The following is a 25,415-nucleotide window of genomic DNA, read 5'->3' on the forward strand; positions in this document are numbered from 1 at the left end:
TTTGTTCTATGATGCCAGTTGTTAACTTCTGAAGTTTTTATTAAAATATTTTTATTCTAAGAAGATTGCAGGTGATAAGAACATTGTTGTGAGGGAATGACGCGAAACACTGGGGACAAAGTTTAAAATAGTGCTGTGTTAATATTTTTATCAGAAATTCAATTTAAAATTCATTCTCTGAATTCTATATTTCAGTATTCTGAAGTAAAAAACACGAATTTGTAAAAAAAATTTTTGTATTTCAGAAACAATTTTTTTCTTTTTTTAAATCAGCAGTGGGGACAAGTGAGGGAATGACATATTGGTATATTTTAATTACCTAAAATAAATAAAAAATAAAAATTGATAATTTTATTTTTATTCTCTTGTTAGCTTGCATTCTGAAGGACACTTTCCCTGAATTTTTTTTCTTCGTAAGCTGTAAAACAAACATAAAATATACTGGGGACATGAAAATGACTGTTTTTGTGAGAATGACCCATATATATGATGAGGGATTTTTATTAATTTTTAGAGAACAAAACTACTGATAACAATCTATATGAGAATTTATTTACACCAAAAACAAAATTTAAATCACTAATCAAATACAATTCTCTTTCCTTTAAATCCACTTTTTGCAGCTTCTTTCAATTTATTTTTTGCTTCCCACGATGGATGCAGATTAACATTTTTCTCACCTGTAAGAAAAACAACAGAATGAAAATAAATTTATCGAAAACATAAACCAGACTTTTACAAATTTTTATTTTCTCTAAAAAACTTATATTTATTATATATAAATTAAAAATGTCACACATAGTGTGAAAATTTTTAGTTGCAAAATAAAAATTGGTTCATATGAATAACTACAAAATTTCATAACATTTTCTTCAGTAGTTTTCCAGTAATAAGCCTACAAACTTAATATTTTATGATCACCCAACAGCTATTCTTTGAAGAAACAACAATGTTGAGCTTAAAAGATTATACCAATAACTAACACAAACCAATAACAAAGAGTGCAAAATCACAATTATGCTGAGCTTATTAGATTAACATAACATAACGAATTCACAATAACATTTAAGTTTAACATAATTGTACTCTTAAGAAATACTAACACAAATCCATAACAAGATGGTTGAAGAGAGAGCGATTTTTTCAGCAAGATAATTTATCTTAAGAATGAGTAACAACATCAAACGATTCTTACAAAGCAATTCATTCAAACGATTCTTAACTTTTCTTACTGAAAATTACTTCTATTTGAAGCCTAGGGGGCTAAGCCCCCTGTTTGCTGATGCTCACCAACCCCGATGATTGCAATAATCGCTGTTTCTTAGCACAGAACAGTTGACATTATTCAACTAAAAATATATGTTCTGAAAAGAACACTTGTGCCTCCATTTCCCACGTCAAAATATTTCCCTTATGATATTTCTAAAATTTATTAATGGACATAAATCATTTTATAACATTTAAAATGAAAAGTATATTATTATAACAAATTAGTTGAGTTCGCAACTGTAATTTAATAATTTTGCTTACCAAACGAGCCGATGTATTTTAAATACAATTTTCGCATTCATCGCTTTGCGCGAAGCTGAAAGTTACGATCAAAATCATTGAACGAATCTCTTATGTGCAAAGTATTATTAGGTAATTCGCACCAAAATAATAATAATTGTAAAACAGTTCATAAAATCAGACACCAATTTAAATTACTTTATTTTAAAATGTAACGTAGAATTGCATTCAGTGTATCTGCTACATTTTAGATCTTCAAATTCATGACTTAACGAAGTTACTATTTTCTACGACAAAAACACAACAATTTAAAAAGCATTATAATAACATTCACTGAAATGATAGGTATTACCAAAATTGTTATACTCTGCATCTTCATAGATTTTAAATTTAAGAAACAGAGTAAAGAAAGAGTTAAAGCAATAAAATAGCTGAAAAAAATACAAAAGCAAATAATTTTCTTTCTTCTTTTTTCCTACAGAATTACATTCTAAAGATACTTTTCTTATTCATCGGAAAGGAAAGAAACACTCCTGATTTTCCTGTTCTCATTTCGGAATAAAAAAATTCGCCAATGACTGGCTTGCTTCAGCTAAAATTTTAAATTGATAAAATAAAAAATATCAAAAATTCTGAAATCACAGAAGCTTAAAAGATAATTAGCTCTAGAAATTATGTTTTTTCTCATTTTTTGAAAGAACACCATAATTTTTAAAGAACACGATAAAAACATTTTATATTTTAATCAAATATGACTGTGAGTGGGGATTTTATTACAAATTCAGATATTCCGAACACCATAAAATTGGAGGAGGAGGTGAATTCCATTTCAAAAACTAGATTTTTCGGTAACCTAAATCCATGACTCTTCACGATTTTTTTAAAAAAAAAATAGTTAAATCCATGAAAAATTTTGTTCAATACCGAAATTCATGACTTTCCAGGAGTGCGGATACCCTATGCATTATTCTAATAATAATAATAATAATAAAAACGATCCTCCTAAATTCTTAATTTAGAAATTAAACAAAATCAAAAGCTTAATAGCAGTACAGATAATTTTAACCTTTAAATTAGGGAAACAAAATTACTTAAAGGCAAACAATAACTTTATGACTAATATCAATTTGCTGATGACAACCAAATCAATATTAAAATGAATGTGAGAAAACTGGATCCTACCCTGTGATTTTCCAACCAATAAAAATGCATTGACAATAATGGAAAACTGAACAACAATGACAACATTATTAAATTTTTATATATAGTGAGATTTGACAGAACAAGCCAATATTCTACACTTAAGAGTGAACTTTAACATGTTTGCAAACCTGGTAAAAAGAATGCCTGGATACCTGGGTAAAGAAACCTGGTTTGCAAACTTTAAGTCTTAAAAATTAAGTTTTTAAATTTGATGGTTAATAGAAAATTGAAAGTTTTATTATGATGCTTACCTTTTTCATTTGATTGTTTCTTTGATTGAAAACTATTACTCATTGTGCTATTCTTATTCTCTCTGTAAAACAAAAACATTTTGACAGTTAAAATTTTAAATAATTGAAAATAGTAAAAAAAAAAAAAAAAAAAACTTTTATAATAATGCTGTGAAAATGCTAGGTTGAATAAAGACCAAAATGATTTATCTTTAACTAAGTTTTTACGTAAAATAGTAAACACTTTCAATTATATTCTTTTAGTTAAAAAAAAAAAAAAAAAACATGAACTAGGGTGACCTGGGGTAATTCCTGATCAAAAAATGCAAACATCTATTTTGTAAGAAAACTATTCAAGATAGAATTATAATATTTACTGGAAGTTTGAGGCTATATGAGATGAGTCCTAGGCTACCTTGTTTTGTTTGAAAATCTAATTAGAATTTAAAATATTTTAAATTTTTAGTGATCAGGAATTACCTCTTCTCTTGATCTTTTCTGAGGTAATTCCTGATCACTTCTGGGGTAATTACTGATCACCAGTTTTAATCATAAAGGGGCTGTTTAAAAATAATTATACAGTGGTGATTAACAAAAATAAGACATCAAGATCAAACAAATAAACCAAAAATATATGTTTAAGCAGCTAATAAAACAATTTATTTAAAAAGCAAAAATAAAGGTTAGCACTTTAAATTTTCCAAAAATCTTAGTATCGTGCTATACATTTTAGGCAAGCGGCCAATTCATTCTCATGTTCTGCTGGAATATAAGAAAGAATTCCCACATGGGTTACTTTTGCTGGATTTTGTAACTTCATTAAGGGAGAGTGTAAAGTTAAGTAAGGTATGTCAACAGCTCTGGCAGCAGCTCTCGCACTGAAATTTTCATTTTCAATCATTAAAAGAAATTTTAATTACTAGAACTAATTTTGCTTTCTAGAATCTTTGTATCCTTTTTAGGCTTATAATTTCTCACCATATTTATATTAGGCTAATTTATAAACTTAAAAATTATTCTAACAATGTACACACATAAAATTAAGATAGAAGCAAAGTAAGACAAATCAGAACACATTTGTCTAGCATACGGTTAAAAACAAATTTTGTGATTAAATTGAGTTAAAATATATTTTATAGTCGTTCCACTAGAAAAATATGAACTGTTACTTAAGAAAAGACAATTAGCTATTTATTAGCTTATTTCAATACTATTTATGAAAAGAAATGGCAATGATCAGGAATTACCGCAGTGATCAATAATTACCCCATCTGTAGGGGGCAACATTTGATATAATTTCCTATAATCAATTATAATGTTTACAGTAGATGTGAAACAATTAAACATGAGCTTACATTATTTTCATATCAAAGAAAAAAAAAGTAACTCAAAATATTTATTATTAAGAGAAGGAGGGAGATCTTTGCAGAAATGTGCACTTTTTGAAACCCATCTTTGAAATGGAAAATACAGAAAGCAGTTTAAAGATACTTATTTTGTTAGATTAAACAAGAAACTATTAAGTAAATGTAGTTATACCTTAGTAAAGTGTACAAGCATTCTTGTCCATGTCTCAAATTTAGAAAAAAATTATTTTTTTAAAATAAAACTTAGGTGATCATTATTTACCCCAGAAACAGATTGATCGTGAATTACCCTAATTGTTTTTGTTATTTTAACTTTTTTGAAAAATTCTTACAGAAGAAGCAAAAAAAAAAAAAAATATTTAGTATAAAAAATATTTTTAAAATCTTAAGTTGAGTAAAACATTGATTTCATAAAAATAATAAAAAAAATCAGTTGCGTTCTTAATTTTAGGCATGATGATTTCTTTATTTTAGGTTAGTTGCTTTCTTAATTTTAGTAATGATATACTAAAACCAAGAGAATAAGGCAAATTCCATTAGTCTAATAAGGAATCCACTAGAATTATAGGCTGTGTGATAACAAAAAATAAATAAAATTAATAATAATTAAATGACTACAAATGGTCTGAAAAATACATTAAATAAAAGGTATAAAAGATTACTAACCTTCCATGATTGAATGAGTCATCTTGAGGATTTCTTCTAGATTTGTTATCAAATTTTTTGATATTTTTCAGCTGGAAATCCCCTTTTATATTTTTCTGAAATCTCTTTTCTTTGCGATTAAAACGTTCTTCTCTTTTATTTTGAAATCTATTTTCATTTCGATTAAAATCTTTTCCTTTACCTTGAAATCTATTTTCATTTCTATTAAAATCTTCTCCCTTATTTTGAAATCTATTTTCATTTCTATTAAAATCTTTCCTTTTTTTATTTTGAAATCGATTTTCATTTCCACTAAAATCTTTATCTTTAAAACTGTTGAAAGATTTACGAGGCTTATCAGTAATATTATTTCTCTTAAATTCGCCACCTCTCGCACTTTTATCGAAATCGGAGAATTTACGTTTAGTTTGGGAGTGCCTATAATTGTTTGTATTTGATTTATCATCATCACTACTCTCAACCTCCTCGTCTCCATTCAGAAAAAATGAATCCTTTTTTGGCACAGCAGTTTGCGGAGTGTCAAGCTCTTCAGAATGGGTGGGAGAACTTTGAACAGGAATTAGCTCAGAATCTTGCAGTTCATTTAAGTCAAGAACTTTGATAGCTTTTGTATTCCGAGTATTTGATTTATTTTTAGGCTTCAGTTTTCTGGCATCTCTATTAGCGAGTGCAGCCAGTCTTTCAAATATTGAAGGTTGGGTGTTGGTGGCTGAGCCTTCAGTTGATTCTACTTTAGAAGAAATACTATCTTTAATATTATTCTTGCATGAATCTCTACTCTCTTCTTCATTTGAAGATTTAACATTACTTGGGGAATCTTTAGTTTCATTACGTGCACAGTTCTTACTTATTGTCTTTTTAGATGCAGAGTGTTTTTTACTTTTGGCAGCATTTTCAAAAAATTCTTCTGAATCACCAACACTAGAATTATTAGATGATTCTGAATTAAACTGATCATCATCCTTTAAATCGTCTTCCATTAAATCAGAGATTTCATCCTCATTTTCTTCATCCACATCACTTTCTATTACATTAGAATTTTCTGAAGGCATTCCTTTAGGATCTGATGTCTTAGCACTTTTGTGACATGTGTTCTTATTAATTGTTTGCTTTTTAGACACTAAGTTTTTTTTGCTTTCAGCAGATTTTGTGAAAAATTCTTCCATCCCTTCGTCACTGCCACTGGCATTATTCGACGATTCTGAGTTCAGCTGATCCTTATCATTGGTACCATATTCCATAAGTTCTGGATTTTCGTTTGGGTTTTTTTCATTTGCGTCCATATCTTCTACATTAGAATTTTGTGAAAACTTTCTCTTCTTAAGATTTGGTGAGCTAAGACTTTTGTCTACTGCGACATTGTTTGGGAAAGTAGCGCCTTTAAAGTTGCTCTTTTTCTTCTTTGCAATTTTTTCCAACTTCTGTCTCTTTATGTCAGACGCCTTCTTTTTCTTGTCGGGAGATTTGGGCATTTGACTCTTTATTTCCCATTCCAAAAGAAGAGTTGGAATTTTCTCCACTAAATGACACTCTTTAGCATGAAACTTTTCAACTTCTTTTTGAATCTCACTGTCATTAGCTAATAAGGCCAGACACTGATCTTCCAGAGGGATATTTTTCTGTACAATAAAAAAAAAAAAATAAATAATAATAACATATTTTTATTAAACTAAAACTTAGTCAATGATCTGAAGAACCAGTCACTGAAAGATTTTATTAGCCCATAGAAATTTTCATTGTTAAGATTCCTTCTTGATTTAAAAAAAAAAAAATTATGAAGTAAATTATAGCAAACAAATAAAATGTTTAAACTTCTATACCTCTACAAAAAAATAAAATCATTAAAAAAATGAAAGTTTATTAAAATTGAAATTTATCAGTATGTTTCAATAAATAGTTTAAAAGTTACATATTTACCAAAATTAGATTATAAAATTAAAAAAAAAATTATCAAAATGAAATTGAATGAAAAATTAACAGAAAAAGTGTGATTTTCACAGCTGTAAATGATGCCATTTTTGTAGCAGAAACACAAGTCAGAGTACGATAAATTTTACACTTGATTGATGGTGATCCATTACTGATCTACTCATAATAATTTCACGATTGTCCGAGTTGGATTTTAGTTGAACCCAGAACAACTGTTCCCTTTAAATTTTAAAGTCCCCGATTGAATTGTTAAGTTTAGTGGAAGAACAAAATAAATAAATTTGTTAAAATAAGCTTTAACTTAGACAGAGCAATGCATTTTATTATTTTCCTTATTGAATACTTTTTTAAAGGATCTTTCAACAAATGAAATAATAAATAAATAACATTCTAGTATCATAACAGTTGTTGGTAACTATTTTTTAAAGGTTAGAAATTTCGCTAGTACCCACTATATAGAAAGTGAAAATAGAGTTGAATTTTAATACGAAGAGAAAATCTGTAGTTTCTTATTTTTATTTATTTATTAATTTTTTTTTCTTTAAGTGTTTGCACATTAATATTTATTATTTGAAAAGTGACTTCAATATTGTCTGAGCTTATGGAAATATGCAAAATTTGAAAATTATTCATTAATAATAAGTGTGTGAAAAACTGCTAATTATGTTGAATTTTTTAAAGATTCAACAATGTTTCAACTATTTGTTCCTTTAAAAAAATCTAACCACAATTATGCAATTAACATTTTATTTTGAGTTTCAGGAGCACAAGCTGTTGCTTGGTTTTTCTTGGAGAAAAAAAGAAAAAGCTTTAAATGCAAATTAATGTTATAGACTTAAAGCTGTACAACATATCCTTAAATATGAAAGCTTGAATGTTTTTGAATTGTCACTCAACAGTTTTTAAACAAAGCTAAATTATAATTAGTTTGTTTAATGGCCTTATAAAAAAAAAAAAAAAAAAAAAAAAAAAAAAAAACAGATATCAAAATAATTTAGAAAACATTTGTCTCAGCATTATAAAAGTAAATGATTGAATAAAGAAAAACATTTCTACAAAAAATAAAGCATTAAATTTAAAAAAAAATTAAATCTCTAGGTAAGTAAATCTTGACAGCAAATCAACAAGTTTTGTAAATAATCCTTTTAAATCAAACCATTTTACAAACAGTATCTTCAATTACAAGTTAAGACTAATAAAATCCCTCCCTAATTATTTCAAATTTAACACTCCTTTTTTTTTAAATTTATCATTTCTTAATTAGCTTCCAAGGGTCTATTGAGTTGAAATTCAGGTCTAATAATGGATTCTATAAAAACTACTATACTGTGAAAATGATTCCTTCACAAAATTAGGGCTGGATTAAAGTGGGCTATTGGGGCCCAGATTTTTGAAGGTCCCTACCAGGGGCCAACATTGTAAGCTGATCTTAAATATTTGTAGAAATGCCCACATTTTTATAAAAAATAAATTTTTTTGCCTCACATTTTTTTTATAGGTACTATAACTGCGAAACTATTCAATAAAATTAAACAAAATATTTAATGTAATTTTTAATGTAACAAAAATAGTATTTTTAAACTTAGCTTGAAAAAATTTGCAAAAAATTGAGCAGCAGCTGAACATTTAAAATAATCTTTTCATACTGTGCAAGCGCAGAAATTTGTTTGAGCAAAACTTCCCATAATTTTACAGGGAGTCATATTGGGTAACTAATGAAAAAAATTAAATTTGAATGCCTTGAAAATTTAAAAAGTTTCAAGCAAAGAAAATTAAGCACTTCTTACAAATACCCTACAAAATAAGCACCTTTAAGAGCTTTTAAAAAAGGAGGATTAAAAATAAGCATGTTTTAAAAATGCTAGGCACCCTGTATATAAATCGTAAACATTTTAGCAAGGAAAAATGTTTCTGTTTGTTCTCTATTCTTAGATTGTAGCACAACATATAACTTTTTCCTATACATTTACCCTAGCAATAATTTTACCTTGGCCCCAGTTGGGCTCAAATTTGGCACAACATGTCCTATAATTGCTTGTCTGCTTTTTAACCTGGCATTGGAGAAATGCATTCGGGATAGCGGATTAAACCGAGGAGGAGATTTGGAACAGATCTCTTCAAATCCTCGCTTATGCGGACGACATCGATATAATAGGAAGATCAGAACAGGCTGTTAAAGATGCCTTTCAAGCCCTTGAGGCCTCTGCTATAAATTTGGGCCTTTCCATTAACGAAGACAAGACCAAATTCATGGAGTTTTCAAGCTCAACTGTAAACTATAGTGAACCTTTGCAGATAAACGAACATTCCTTTGAAAAGGTTAAAGAATTTAAGTATCTTGGTACAATTATCAATGACCAAAACAAACTGAAATCTGAAATTGACAATAGAATCAATATGGCCAACAAATGTTTTTTTGGACTAAAAAGTCAACTAAGATCGAATTTTATTAGCCGAAAAACAAAACTAAAATTATATAAGACACTCATTCTGCCTGTCTTGCTATACGGAAACAAAACCTGTACTTCAAACCTTGACGTCCAACGCCCGATAGAAATGTTTGAAAGAAAGATACTTAGAACTATCTTTGGTGCCGTACCAGAGGGGGGATGTTGGCGAACACGGTACAACTTTGAACTTTATGGGCTCTATAAACATCCTCAAATTATGCAGATAATCCGAAGCAACCGACTAAGATGGCTCAGCCATATCTGGAGAGGCTCTGAAGATAGCCCTGTAAAAATTGCCACCTTCAAGAACCCTCAGGGGTCCCGCTCTAGAGATAGACCATCTACTCGATGGATCAACGACACCGAAAATGACCTCAAAGTCCTAAAACTTAAGAACTGGAGGGGAGTTGCCATGGACAGAGGGAGCTGAAGAAGGCGTGCTGTTGAGGCAGCCAAGGCCTGCAAAGGGCTGTTGCGCTCCTGAATAAGAAGAAGATGGGTCCTATAAGAACATACACCAGAAAACGAATATTGGGACGTCAATATTTTGTAATACTGTTCCGAGAATGACCATATAGGGCCCACATTGATCAACATAAAACCTATTTTGGCTAAATAATGGATATAAAATATCGGATGCATCTGACAATTTTTTATCGGACTGATATTGTTCGTAAAGTGACATATCGGGTGAATCGGACAATTCAATACAGTTTCAATATCGGAAAAATAATGGCCCTTATTGAGCCAAGATTCATGAATATTCGTCCAATAAGGGCCAAACTTATTTTGCTACTAAGTAGTTTTATCACAATAACTATTTAAATAACTTCATACACAACTACTGTTCATAAGCAATTAAAGCTTAAGTATTATAAATAATGTTTTAAAATAATTTAGAAGGGATAAAGTGGTCAAAGCGTTAATGTGACACACATTGAGCTAAAACTGGATTTTCAAGAGAAATGTTACTTCAATTTATATAATTAGAATATTATACTCAATTAAAGATATGCTACTTTTAAGCAAATAGAGCTGATCAGACATACATTGCCATTTAGACAATCTTTCTCAATTTTAATGTATACAAAAATTCTTATATTTACATATAACAGCAGAACTTTCTAAACTTAAATTGTTTTTAAAATTAAGTATTGAACTAAAATTAGAAAACAAGATTCTGTTTCAAACCAGAGAAAAAACACAGTTTTCTTGAAATTAAAAATTGCTTGAAGAAAATATATTGAATTTTTTCACTATATTTTAATTTTAAAATTTATAATGAAACAAATCACTAAATTTTAGGTACTTTAAGTTATTTATAATTTAGAAGTTATTTGAAAAGCATTATTAGTATTATTATAATTTATTATTTTTTTTTTTTGAAAAAGAATAGTAATTTAAAATTTGAATATAAGCTGAAGAAATACTAAAAATAAAGAAGAAAACACAGGATCTGGAAATTAGATTGGCTTACATTAAAATTGTATACTAAAAAAATTTTTTTTGGCTGCAAAAAATAACTAATCTAGGTCCATTTTTCACAATCACATTACACTATTCACAATTTTTTTTAAAAATTGCCTAAATTGTATTTAAAATGTTTTAAGTTAGGGGTGCACAACCTGTGGCCCACCGACTGTTGATATGTGGCTTGTGGGAACTTCTGAACACAACAAAAAAGAATTCTTTTAATTTAGTTTTTGATTAAACATAATAAATTTTCTTAAATTAAAATATTCAATTCAAATTTATATTACTCCAGAATGCATATGTTTTTGGCACTTTCATTCTGTAAGCTTTTTTTTTTGGTTAGAATTTATATCCACTCCCAAGACATATGTATAAATTAATATATTAATATATATTTAATAAATTAATTATTGGGGGAAAAAAAATTGTGTTTTTTAAAAAAGTATAAGTTTTTTTAGTTTTAAATAAATTTAAATAATTAAAAGCATTTAATTTTCTGCAATATGTTATTAAGTTTACTGATAAAATATTTAGTGCTTAGAACACTAATGTTTAGATAAAAATTATCATATTTGCTGCTAACATGACTGCTTTGTTAATCTACCTGCTGTGCAAGTGGCCCTTCACTCAAAAAGGTTGTGCACTAGGCCTGGGCAATATACCGTAATACCATCATTTACCGGTATTTCTTTGATACCGCAGTAATGATATTCGGAAGTATATTCTTCGGTAATACCGAGTTATTGAACTTCGGTATGCCTGCACCTCTCGGTACTCACCGCTAGCCAATATCTTCGGCCGACCGGCGGCGAGGAAGTGGCGGTATGGTATGGTATCTAGGAGGTATTGGTATGGCACGTGATTGATTTAGGGGTGAAGAACTCAAAGGCTTGCGCGTAATATTTTCGGTACCTCCTCTCGGCAGCTAGAAATTTCTCCTACAATATATTGTGGTATCATTTGACTTTAAAGCGCATGCGTCATATCCGTGGTATTGGCGATATCGGATTTCAAACACCCGCGCGTTATATCAACCCTCCATGGTATACTTAGTTACTGATTTTGGTTTCATTTTGAGAATAGCGTGCTTCTGATTTTAAAAATATCCGAGATTGTCGGATCTCCTTGTGATGTTTATAATTGTGTTGATATTTATAATTGTTGATGTTTATAATTGTGTTGATGTTTATAACTGTTTTGATGTTTATAATTGTGTTGATGTTTATATTAGTAATTGATGTTTATATTAATAAAATTTTTCTGTTTTAAAATAATGATGCTTTATAATTAGTTGATTCCATGGGATAATTATGCTGCGAGCTAATATAGGATAAGTACCCCATTTTTTTTAAATGATGCTCTTTAAACACATTAATTTTTAATTGCAAAATAGTCTTAGCATTTATAATATACATAACAATTTAATTACCGCAGTATATCATAATATCGTGATATGAAGCTCACAATATACCACAATATCGAAATTCTGACATTGCCCAGCCCTATTGTGCACCCCTATTTTAAGTGAAATATATTAAGTGAAGTTACAGCAGAAAAAGTCGAAATTTCAAAAGTGCAAAAGATTCTTTTATGGCTGAACAGCTCCACCCGGCTTTATTTAATAATACCTATTGAAAAAGAATATAATGTTCTTGTTTGTGATCATAAAACTTTTTCTGAAAATTGAAATAACACAGACAAATTCAATGCTCATTACCTGGGTTAAAAGAGTATTCCAATTTTGTGCTTTTGATAATGCTTTTTTGCTCACAAAATCAGGCAGCATTTTCTACAAGAATAATAATCAAAAATAAATAAATAATTTCATAAAAAATTAAATAAAATTACAACTAAATGAGACAAATATATATATATATATATACATTGCTTCTAACAGCATTTTGTTACAATACTGGCATTTTGTAACACACACAGAAATAAAATAAAAGATAAATTTTACATATAATATTTATATAGATTAAGTAACATTTACTTAAATAACATTTCAACTATTCAGTCAGATTTTCACACAGTTAGATGCAATCTTAATTGTTCAAAAGAGAGACTTTAAATAGCCTAGTTAATTAATCTTGACTATATGTTAAAATATGAAGTATGATTTTGAATAATTTTTGTTCTGAAAATCAGATTTTCATGAACTAAGAGCCGATGTTAATGGCTCAAAGGGGTGAATTCAAATATGCTAATTAATTAGAGCACACGATATTTTAAATTATGAATTCATGTAAAAAACATACTTTTTCTAAATAAATAGCTATTTTGACAGATGTGGAACCCTGACCCTAAAAATAAGATGGAAAATCGTAACCTTGAAAATATGGTCTGAATAGTTAATTTAGGAAAGTTGTCCTAAGTTTAGGCTCAATAATGTTAATTTTACTTATTGTATTTTTCAAGCCATTTTAGTAAATTTAAAAATTTTGCATACAATAACAAAAATAGTTCACCCCATGATAATTCGATTAAAAATTTTTTTGATCTACTGAACACGAAACTTACTGTTGCAGACATACATATTTCTGGATCATTTTAAAATATGTAATTTAAAATGGCAAAACATAAAATTTGATCAAATTTAATTATTACAATTGCAAATGGTCATTTTTTTTTTAAAATTTGTAACATAATTATAAAAATTTTTTACCCACAGATCAGTCCATTCAAAATATATATTTTTAAGTTTTTGGTCAAAAAACTTTATGTTGCAGACACACAGATTTTGAGATCATTTTAAAGAATGTGATCTCAAATTATAAAACATACAACTCAAACAAACTCAGTCAATACAACTTCAAACAGACACATTTGGAAATTTTTTTTTAATTGAAAATCAAAATTGATTTGACTTGAAAATCATTGACCTGATTCTGTTAAAATTTTGGACTTTGTTACTTAAATGCACATAGTTTACAAGGTTGTACGAATTTTTATACCTTTAAGTAATAGCTGACAACATCAACAAATGTTGCTGATAAAAAATGTCTGGTATATTGGTATATTAATACTAAACCTTATTTTATGAATAAAAACAGAAAATTAAACTCCATAAAAAATATACACACCTTAAGTATTTTAATTTTTTCTAAAAGCCTCTCAACTTTTCTTTGATTTTTTTCAGCTTGGCTATCATTGCCTCTGAAATGATATGTTGACACATATAAATATATAGGCATACATATTTTTTTTTTAAATGTGAGATTAAAAGGAACATTTATAATTTTTCTTTATTTAAAAAAAAAAAAAAATTCTCAATGTTATACCCAAACGCATAATGTTACAGACATAAGAGAACATTATTTAACTGTTTCATTTACCAATGTACCTACACTGTTTCTTATTATTCAGGTTTTCAAGTGCTGACATGGCAATTATGGTATGGAACTGCAACAGATACTGTTTTCTCTAACTTTTCTATATCTCTTTGCACATTATGTAGTTCAAATATATAGCAAGATTGAAAGAGATAAAAGTTTCAAGTTTAGCCTTAACAGTTTCAAATTAAATATGAAATTAATGATAAAATAAATAAAAATAATTGACGAAGGACTTAGAATGTTTTCTTTTTATTATAGATTTTTGGCATGACTTTTTTAAATAAAAATGTATACTAAATATCCAGTTTATGCTGCCATTTCAAAGGTGTTATAAATAATAATTAAATTTTGAAAAGCTAATCTGATAAATGTAGTGATTAGAATCAACGAGAAATAAACCCAATATTTCTTGGGGAGAAGTAGAAAAGGATAAATGGTCAAAAAAGCAATTTTTTTTCCTTGGGTTTAATTACAAAAAAATTAAAAAAAAAAAACATAGATTTTATTTTTCTTCTTAATTTAAGACCAGAATCTTTTGTAAAACTAATTGCACACATTTAAAAAAAAAAGAAAAAGGTAGTCTGTATAAGTATTCCACATTTGTTCGCACTATAACAGAAAAATCACTTTATTTTTTAATATATACTTTTATAACATGCAATTAAGAAATAAAGATCAGTAGCTTAATCTTACTTTTTGTTTTGCAACTGCTTGAGTTGTTTGGTGAACTTATTGATAGCAAACAATTTGGCACGTTTGACATGTTTCCGCATTTGAACCACCTAAAATAACATTTATCATTTAAAATAAATACATTATTAACTTCATATAAGACATAAGTAAAATTTCCGTTCATTTCAAACTCATCGATATCGAAAACAAAATTTGTAAGACAATAAAAAATATCCCAAGTGTTTATAATGATAACATTATTCTTAATTCAATATTATTTTATTTCAAATAAATAAAACAGATAAAAATTTTAAATGAGGTCTAACTCATCTATATTGAAAACAAAATTTAGAAAATAAATAAGTAACCTGATTGTTGACTTTTATTTTATCCATAGCTTGCTTTAAAAAATATTTGAAATAAATCTTTTAAATAAAACTCTAACAATTAAATATACAAATTATAATATAAAAAAAGAAAGATTAGCAGCAAAAGCATGCAAAGCTATTTGTAAAGGCAGTGTCTATTACACCGACTATCGGTAAGATAGCCTCAGAGCTATCGCGCCGACATTGAAAACAGCGCCACTTTACAGAAACTAATTCATCGGTACAATAGCTATAAGTTATGCTTTTCTACCTGTGTATGTGAAATTGGTAATGGGTTGTCATTTGTTTGATGGGTTATCATTGTTTCACCAACAACAAAAAATTTAAAAATAAAAGAACATTATTTCTTTTTTCCTTAAAGCGTATAAAATTTTTCATAGAATTTTTGAAAACTAAATTATTTATTAACATTATATTGGATTTATTTAAATATATTAATTGTTTCTTTCGACTAATTTATATTTTATAAAATATAAATTAGTCGAAATATATAATTAATAATTTAAATAAAGTTTTTATTAAAGTGCAAATAAAGGTGTCTTTTCCTACTTTTTTTCTGGTGAAGTATATCTATTTTTTATTTATCATTTATTTCAAAGGGTACCAAAATTTTCGAAATTATTATTTTTCTTTTAATTTATAAATTTTTTGAGACAGTTTTAGGGGCGGTAGCGATTACGGTTATTTAAATAAATTATATTAAACTTAATTGTCTGGTTGAAAAATATTTTTTAATAATAATATTTCATAATTATAATTTAAATTCAACTGTTTTTATAATAATAATAATACACTACATAAAGTGACAGAGGAATTAATGGTATACCATTAAAATATATGAAAATATGTTTTGCGATACAGCTTTTTATAATACATCTAGCATTTGAACATAATATATTAATATTAATAGTTATTTATTTTTGTAGAGAATTGTTGGGACTGCGAGAGAAAACATTTTGCCTTATAAATTATTAATGTTATTAACTTCATATTGATCAAATATATTTTATGTAATTTATTTTCGGTGGTTGACTTATAAATTAAATGAAGATTAAATAACTTTTTTCAATAAATTATGTATCCAATAACGAGGATTTAATGGCAAAAAAATTTAATTTTTGTCTTATTTAACAATCAAAAGCAATTAATTTTGCTTAGTCATTTAATTCCAAAATTCTTAGTGAATGATGGATTCCAATGACAAAATCCAACCCATCGTCCAAGAAAACCTCTCACTTGGTTTTATAATCCAAAAATGCAGAGTGGGAGCTCCATCCAAAGACAGATACTTTGAAACCGTGTTTTATTAGGAATCTATATCTACACTCAACATTTTGTCTTCAGATTAATGTTTTTAAATTTAAAATGATGGGGAAATCATTGGCAATATTTAAAGTGTGCATTCACATTTATAATGCTTGGGCCCAACATTCTTACTTACTTGCGTTAAAAATAGCTATTTTAGGCTCGATATATCTGTAATGAGTAGAGCAGCGAACACTTCACGTTAATGAAATATTACCTTTACAATTGTCAAAAAATACACTTTAGGCAGCTCCAGAATAACTTGAAGTGTTAAAATGAAGCACCTAAGGTTGTTGAACAAATAGTTCCATAGCTAGGTGTAAAGAATTATATTTCAGGTTGATAAGTAATAACCTAAGGTTGAAAAAGAAACACCTTAAAGTAGTAAATATCTACCTCTCCTCAAATGTAAGATGAAACACCTCAGGTTGTTACATATACCTCTGGAGGTATATTTGAGGTAAATTTTGAGATATTCATTTGAACCCTTTTCAACCTAATGACATATTTAAATATTAATTTCATTTTTACCTTTGAAAAATACCTCGATTTATCCTTAAGGGCACTCTAAATAACTTTTGATCTAATGATCAGAGACCTTCACGCTTAGGGCTCAATCTTAATGGTTCAAGAGATGGGTGACCACAAATATGCTAATTAATAAGAGTCGACGATATTTTAAGTTACGAAGAAGTCAGACAAAAAAAAAGTACTTTCTCTGAATAAACATATACCATTTTTGGAAGGCTACAGACAGATTTACGAACCCCCTAAATATAGGTGGAAGCGGCAACAATTTATAGCCAGGAGAAGTTAATGTAATAAATCTTACTATTTTGTGTATTTCGCTACATCTCGAGAACTTTTAAAGCAAATTAGATAATTCTATGCAAAAAATTAATTTTTAGTGAACTTTCATTATTTTATTCAATAATGGTTGAAAAACTTTTTAAAAGTAGGTATACAATTCTTTGCACCCATTTTAAAAATTATAATTTTACAAGACAAAATTTGAGCGAAATCGATCGAATAGTTCCTGAGAGATCGAAGTTTAAATATCTAGCCTTTTTGAAATTCAATTTCTAAGAGACTGCTCGACTGATTTCGCTCAAATTTTGTATTTTGCCATGCAAAATTATATTATTTAAAAACTGATGCAAAAAAACTTGATAACTTTTCAAAAGTTTTTTTTACCAAAATTGAATAAAATAATAAAAAATAATGAAAGTTTACTAAAAATTATTTTTGGATAAATGAATTTTATAAGTGTGTGAAAATTTTCTTCGATTCGCTTAAAAAATTTTGATGTAACACAATGCGTAAAGTAAAATTAACATTAAGAGGTCCAAACTTTGGAGCACTTTCTTGACCGCCATATTTCATGGACTGCTGCTACCCGTATATTTTGGGGTCTAGAAATCCAAATCCGTCAGAAATGGTATGCTTATTGGAAGAAAGTGCGATTTCTATTTAATTTTGGCACTTAAAATATCGTCTGTACTAAAATTAGCACATTTGAGGTCACCATGGTGACCTCAAATGTGCTAATTTTAGTGCAGACTTGCAAGTCCTAGACATCTTATCATCAAATCAAAAGTTATTCAGGGTGGTCCAGTACGTTGTTTTTTTCCTTTTGTTGCGCATTGTACATTCCAGGCTGAAAAACGAATGGAATGTATGTTACGATACATTTCAGGACAAACATCCCTTTCTGCCATTAAAGGATAGTCAATTCGTTTTTACTATGGCAAAATATTTTCAGTTTAAAATAGCTTTGCTTCTAATCTTGATGGTTGAAGGCATATCAGCTTCAGGGACAGGGGCAATGTTTTAAAAGCGTACTTGTTTGTACAGTTAGATCGGATCATGATCAATTTCCAAGAATTTCTCTTTTGTGTTAAACTAAAACTACATATGTAACTAATGGATGAAGGGTCATATTACTTCCTAATTCAATCAGGATGCAAAAAAAAAAAAAAAAAAAAAAAAAAAAAGCGTTAAGTTTTTTTTCTTCCATAATTTTAGTCTATTTCAGATTTTTCCTTTTTTTTCAATATTTCTTAGTTTACTTAGAATATATTTAAAATTTTATACATACCTATGATGACCAGGAGAAGTAATTAAAATTTACAAATACAGTAAATCCTGTTTCTGTGCGGTCCTTATTTATGCGATTTTGGTTTTGTGCGATTTATTTTTATGCGGTATATGAATCTTAGCGGCGTTAGCGCCAGTTTAATTTTTCCTATCAATGTACATATACATGTTGTGGACGAACTCTGATTACGTGGTCTCTCCTTGACAACGATGTATCTGGACTTCGCGATGCTCTGTTCATTTATTTTAAACAATCTCTTGATAAGGCAGAGTCAGTTACGTACATACGAGGGTCACTCTGAAATTTTTGAGATACAATTTGGTGTTTAAAGTTACACTTCATGAGGTTTACAAGCAATTGACCAGTCGACCGTCGTCATAAAACTGATCACCGATTTTATGGTACTAAGAAACAAATCAATTGAAATCCTATCTTCAAGCTATTGTTAACCATTTCAGAAGATGCGCGTTTTGCTTACGACGAGTAGCAGCAGTACCGTCTTTACGCATGGGCACACTCGGGCAGTGCCCGGGGGCCTCAACCACTCAGGGGGCCCTTGAGAATCTAATTTTTCATAAATTGAATTTTAAAAAAAAACTATGAATAAACAACACCGCATCATTTTTAAAATAAATATATTCTCGTGTAAAAAGTGAGCATTTTTTTCTATCAATAGTGATTGTTTATGATGTAAACACCAACAATTTGAATAGTTTAAAAAGTCAACCGAAATTTATTTTTTTTACGTTAAAATGAAGTTTTTCGGTACTCTTTAAGTCAATGTCTCTAAATGTGCTTGACCGCCATCCACTCTGTTTAGTATTTATAATGAGTTAAATAAAGTAATAATTGAGAGAGTTTAGAATTGCAGAGCACAATGGGACAGCAACTTTTAAACTGATTGTGTCTGATGTGCAGTGAAAGATGTTTAAATAACCAATTTTTTAATAGTTGGGCGAAATAATTCGTACTTTTAGAATTTTTTTTTTATTTGCTGTACCCTTAAGTTTTTCTAATTAAATTATTTTTTATTAGCTTCTTGGTTTATCAAAATTATTCTATTATTTGAGGATTGCAACTGATGGTTAGTATCTCAAATCTCAATTTTTTTAAAAAAATGATGCATATGGGGATCCTAAATTATTTATTTAGGACCACACGTTTAAAAATGCTTTTTTTTAATGCTTTTCATTGAGTGTTTAGGGGTAATAAAAATATGTTTAAGTAAGTTAAAATTATTGCATATCTTAAAAATGCTTTGTTTTATGTATGTGAAGTTTTTTTGTTCGATTTTTAACAGTATGACAAGCTACAGCCAAAACATCTCTGTGCCCGGGGGCTCTGCTTGCCACTAAGACGGCCCTGAGTAGCAGCAAACTATTTAACGCATAATATGAAAACTTCTCCATGTACATGGACAATGAAGAATTAATTATTTTTAAAATTTCTTTAGGTCTAATTTAATTGAAAGCATTCTCTCATAAATCATTGATGTATTTTTTTTAAGTCCAACTTTTTTTATGCGGTCCCTAAGCACCGCATAAAATTTTTTTTTTAGGTACTATATCGTACAAAGTTGTTTGTTATACGTAATAACTTATAATTTTTTTTGTATGATTTCTTTTATGCGGTCCCTATCCAACGCACAAAAAAAGGTTTTACTGTATGTTTTTCTTGAGTTTATGATTATAATAACCATTTACTAATAAAAAATAAATATTTATCAGGAACATAAGCTTATAAAGTATCTGGCTCTCCCTTACAAACAAATAAAATAAACTGTGTTTTTAAGTTTCGCCTTTGAAAATTTGATTTCCAGAAACTTCTGTGATCAATGATTTGTTGAAACGTCTGAACCTTCGATCTTAGGATCACTGTTAGCGAAAAATTCGGGATTTTTCCAGAGCGTAATCAGCCCCGCCTATTGACAAAACAAGTTACGATTACTTTTGGACCACTGAAAGCAAAATTTGTCACTTTACCACTTAAGAGAATTATTGTAAATAAACTTAGAATTTTTTCTGCCTTACGGGTAGAAGTCTCAAATTTCAACTGAATTGCTATAGATCTGTATCTGATGCGCAAAAAACTAAACATCTTCAAAGTTACAAAATAATCCTTTAAGTATTTCTTGAGAAATTTAAAGCACTTGTTTTTTGAACCTGGGACATAGTATAAAATGTCCTTTCACTAACCTGGAGTAGACACAAAAATAAGTTAAAAAATAAAATTGTGTGAAGATAAACTGCTGGAATCTTAAGTAACTCAGATTTATTTGTATTGTCATTTAAGATTTAAAATTAATTAAATACGATTTAATTTTTTCAGTGCCTGTATCAAAGTAATACCATGTTTGGTACTATATATGTTTGATATTATACATATGTTGTGGAGGTTAAAATTTTTTAAGTTCCACTTATTTAAATTAAGAATCAAATATAAAAGATAATTTTCAAAGTAAAATCTTCATAAAACAGAGGAAGTTGATAAATAGGAATTTTATAATCAATATTTAAAGATTAAGTGTAGGAAAGAAAGGAGTAGATTTTTTAAAAATTTATTCTCGAAACATTTCTATAAATACAAAACCTTGTATATTATCAAAATTTCATCAAACACAAATGCAGGAAGAAACTAAACTTTTATTGGACAAAAATGTAGCAGATTTAAAAAACTAAATATAAATTTATACAATTAGGATTAGAAGCAAGCAATCACAAAGTTGAAAGAAACATATACTACATAAATTACAGTTAAAAGGAACATACTGAATGCAAATTTATTGAAAGTAAAGTACTATTCTATCAAAATAGGTAACACCTATACCTAGAAACTTAATTATTTAACAACTTGGTGGGAAAATTTATGTCATTGAAGTCCATCAGAAATTAATAATGAAAGGTAAATGATGAGTTTTTATGTGGACATTTACTTGAAATTTGACAATGGTTAAACAAATATTTTTTTTTTTTAAAAAAAAGGCAATAAAAATTACTAATTAAGAAATAAAGTTTGTTTCAGAATTAAAAAAAATATAAAGTTGGCTTACACATGACAAATATTTATTCAAAATTGGCTTACACATGACAAATATCTATTCAAAATATATCTCACAGGAAGAAAATCAAAATAAGCTAAAAAAAAAAAAAGTCTAAAAAGTTTAGATTTTGAACAATACTTTTGCTCTGGAGGCTGCAGAGGGCCGACACAGGAATAGTGATACCACTGCGAATAAGAGTCGCACAAAATAGTATCACCATACCGCAATCTTGTTTGCATGAATAACATTCCCATGTCATCATTCTCGATTTTGTAAAATCACATTTTTAACCAATAGCCACCCATCAGAAGTAAAGAACAGCTTCACTTCATTAATTTCAACACATGATTCCATACAAGAAGAAACCTTCTCTATACCACATTCTATAGCAGCTTCTTCTTCAAAATGCCTTTATTTATGGTCTTCGATAATGTCTCTTCATCTACAAAGCAGTTCATAAGCATATTTTTTTCCCTCCAAAACTGCTTTTCTTGTAAAAGGAGTGGGCCTATTACCTTTCTTCCTCTTCAAACCAACAACTTTTGTCGTTAAACCTAAAAATATAAAATATTTTAAGAAAAAAAAAAGCTAGATAAAAGAAATCATTGCAGAAGATAAAAATTGCTAAAATAAAAATAAAGTAGTTTTTAAGGACGATGGGAACCCGGCATAAATAATAGAATTCATTTTTGGGCCATTTAATGAGTGATTTTTTTTTAAATATGCAAAACAAAACAAAAAAAAAAAGGAAATTTATTTTTTAATTTTAGAAAGAATTGCTAAATTGTGTATTGTAATCTCATTTGCTAAATTGTGCAGTTAGAAAAGCTAAGGAAGGGAAAATAATAAATCTGACCAAATTGAAATTGTTTTAATGCAAGATTAATATACTTGTTACTTTCACATTATTGTTGCATTTATATTTTATAATGTTAGAGTTAAAAATTGTGTCTTTAACAATAAAAAAGATTCAAATACAGTGGTACCTTGAGATACGAATGCCCTTACATACGAGTTATTTGAGATACGAGGAATGGCCTTGCAAGCCCTTCTCGTCCTCGACAATGCTCCCGTTCACCCGCCGAGCCTCGAAGTCTATAGCCGAAAATTGTGCTGTCGGCTAAGTCCGTAGCTCTGAAGGATTCGAACTCGAAGTGCCAGCGGAGGAGGAGATTGTGCCTCTGAGAAAATCCATGGACCTGGTGATGGGTGAGCATTCGGGCGTACTGCAAGAAATTGGATTCGAGGAAGAACCAGAGGTGGAGGAGGTTATCTCTACAAATGAGATAAAAGAATTCTTGGGAATGTGGAAGAGAATTTCACAGTTCGTGGAAAAGAAACACCCTGAAAAAGTTGAAACTGGTAGTACATCGGAGCTATTTAATGAGACTTGCCTAACTCATTTCTCCAGCATTCTGAAAAGGAAGAAACAAACCTCCTTGGACAGTTTTTAAATCTGGCTAAAAAAGCAAAGACCAGTGAAGTGAAAAGCAGTGACTAAAATTAAGCATATAGTACCATTTAAGTTGTGTGTAAGTTGCATTTAAGTAACCAAAATACAAATATGCATGTACACTTTATAAAAGCAGTTTTTTCTGCTTTACATTCTCTTTTATTATGTTTTTATATAGTATTTGTCATTTATAAATACATTTTCCTTATTCAAAAACACACAACAAAAACAATTGAGGGTAGCATTTTTGGGGACGGAACGGATTAATGGCATTTCAATGGGCAAAATTGCTTTGAGATACGAGCAAGGTTAGGGAATGAATTAAACTCGTATCTCGAGGTATCACTGTATATGTATTAGTGAGTTGGTGATGATGCGTTATTTAAACTCCTTTTAGTTTTGTTATATGCATTTTATATTAACTTTTTGGATTTATTTCTATTTTTAAGCTTTTACAATACTATTTAAATAAAAATATTTACACAGTAAAACTTGTAAAAAAAAGATCATTATCATAAAAAATACTATGTCATAATTTAAAGTGAATAAAGATATTTAAAGAAATATGAATTATATTAAATGTCAGCACAAAATCACTATTTATGATAATAACACTCCGAATATATTCTTCCTCAATCGGAAACAAATTGTTTACTAATATAATACTATTATAAGGGTCATGCATTAAATTATTAAAAAAATTATATTGTTATAACAGTTTGCATAACTAAAATCAATGTACTTGCTTTACTTACAAGTATTTCATTGAATTTATTTTTAGAACACAAACATTAAATTTGCCTCAAAACTTATTTTACTTGGTCAAAAACAAATTCAGAACTTGAATTTTCTATGTGTCTTTGCTTCTAACCATATTTTATGGATACATAAAATTTAAAGCAAGGACTGCATATGAAAATTTACTATGCTCTTATATATACATTTGACATTATGGCAAGGTAAAAAAACAGGGGATATTTCGTATTGTGATCTGGCGAAGCAACTACAATTGCCAAGGTGCCAAACAGATTTTAAACTTGCAAATTTTTTAAAAAATATATGTAGATAATTGCCTAGGGGTAACTACAAGTTATACCTTACGAGTCAGTCCCTTTCTATGACATTTCTTTTAGTTTCTCGCGGGTCACTGCCCGGAAGTTTCCTGGATGCGATTACTCTACCGCAGATCACGATACAGAAATCTCCATTAACAACAGTTTGAGCAACAACAATAAGTTCAAATAGATATTATAATATTCACACGTAAGTCAGTGTAAATCACTCTGAGTAACAAAATAATTTCTTAACTATACAAACAATATTATGATAGAAAATGGAGATAATTAGAGTAAATGTAGGAAAAATTTTTACCTATATGAAATGGAACAGAAATATAGATACTTGGAGATTCACATATTTTTGAACTTTCTCTTGGTGCTCAACAGGTATCAGGCTTTCTTTAGGCGAAGAACGGAACAAAGATTCGGAGAGGACATGGTCATGATCCTCATTCATTGATTTTATCTGCAAAAATTGTTTATCTGGAGACAGCAGCTGGACAATTTTGAGTAAAGGTTCTGGAAAATAAAATTTTTTTTAAACAAACTACGTATAAAAAATGTATAAACTAAACTCTATAAGGGCTTGCAGACACAATATAAAATAATAGATAGCAGGTCAGAGAACATATAAAACAAGAGTGTTAAATTGTTCTTTACAAGGTGTATAGTGACTATTGACATGGTGACATCAGGAACGATGTTGCTAATCAATTAACACATTTTAAATAATTCATTTTAAATAACACATTTTAAAAATTAATTAAACAATACAAAATTTACTTACTTGGATTGGCGACTGTTATCTGTACATTTTTTTTAATGAATTCTTCCACCATGTGTATTTCAATTCCAGCGGAGCCTTATCAAATTTTTTAAGTTTCTTTGAAGCATTTTGTAAAGTTTTCGCTTCTCTCTTCCAGAAGATCGTCCTTTTTTCTTTTTCAAATTCATGAATGGCTATTTGTTATTCTTCATATGAAGAAAATCAAGATGCTACAAAAATTGTAGCTGCCTTGACTACGATAAACAGAGCTAAATTATTTTTGAAAAAAAAATCGGAGAGTCACGTGGACAGATACGCTCTATGATTGGTTAAAAATTTGATCGGTAAGATAGCAAAATGAATTTTACTGCGCCGATAATCGGTGCAATAGACACTCCGATTTGTAAACAAACATGGCAAATGCCTCTTTTCACTTTGAATCTTAATTCGGACGGGAAAATTTTATTAGCTC

The 25,415-nt window shown here is 28.6% G+C and overlaps 1 protein-coding gene and 1 long non-coding RNA gene across 4 annotated transcripts; both read right to left on the reverse strand.

The window, feature by feature from the left end:
• Positions 1 to 530: 530 nt before the first annotated feature.
• LOC107454241 (uncharacterized) lies at positions 531 to 25,380 on the reverse strand. 2 transcript variants are annotated; one of them, XM_087149716.1, is made up of 8 exons: positions 25,339 to 25,380; positions 15,203 to 15,338; positions 14,856 to 14,944; positions 13,911 to 13,983; positions 12,545 to 12,616; positions 4,976 to 6,594; positions 2,964 to 3,025; positions 531 to 680 (listed from the first exon to the last, which is right to left on the reverse strand). In XM_087149716.1, the coding sequence occupies exons 2-8, from the start codon at positions 15,227 to 15,229 to the stop codon at positions 580 to 582; spliced, it is 2,043 nt and encodes a 680-aa protein (XP_087005842.1). In that variant the 5' UTR covers positions 15,230 to 15,338; positions 25,339 to 25,380; the 3' UTR covers positions 531 to 579. The 2 variants fall into 2 exon arrangements, with proteins under 2 accessions (XP_087005842.1, XP_042900672.2); XM_043044738.3 differs by lacking the exon at positions 25,339 to 25,380 and having other exon boundaries at positions 15,203 to 15,382.
• Positions 21,168 to 25,358, reverse strand: LOC147805233 (uncharacterized). Of its 2 annotated transcripts, none has more exons than XR_015428604.1 (3): positions 24,965 to 25,358; positions 24,491 to 24,696; positions 21,168 to 22,220 (listed from the first exon to the last, which is right to left on the reverse strand). It is a non-coding gene; the product is annotated as an uncharacterized LOC147805233 (long non-coding RNA). The 2 variants fall into 2 exon arrangements; XR_015428605.1 differs by lacking the exon at positions 21,168 to 22,220 and adding an exon at positions 22,957 to 23,081 and having other exon boundaries at positions 24,965 to 25,122.
• Positions 25,381 to 25,415: the final 35 nt, after the last annotated feature.

This window comes from Parasteatoda tepidariorum, chromosome 8 (assembly GCF_982258835.1).
Source record: "Parasteatoda tepidariorum strain Cologne lab strain chromosome 8, Ptep-v5.0, whole genome shotgun sequence".
NCBI classification, from domain to species: domain Eukaryota; kingdom Metazoa; phylum Arthropoda; class Arachnida; order Araneae; family Theridiidae; genus Parasteatoda; species Parasteatoda tepidariorum.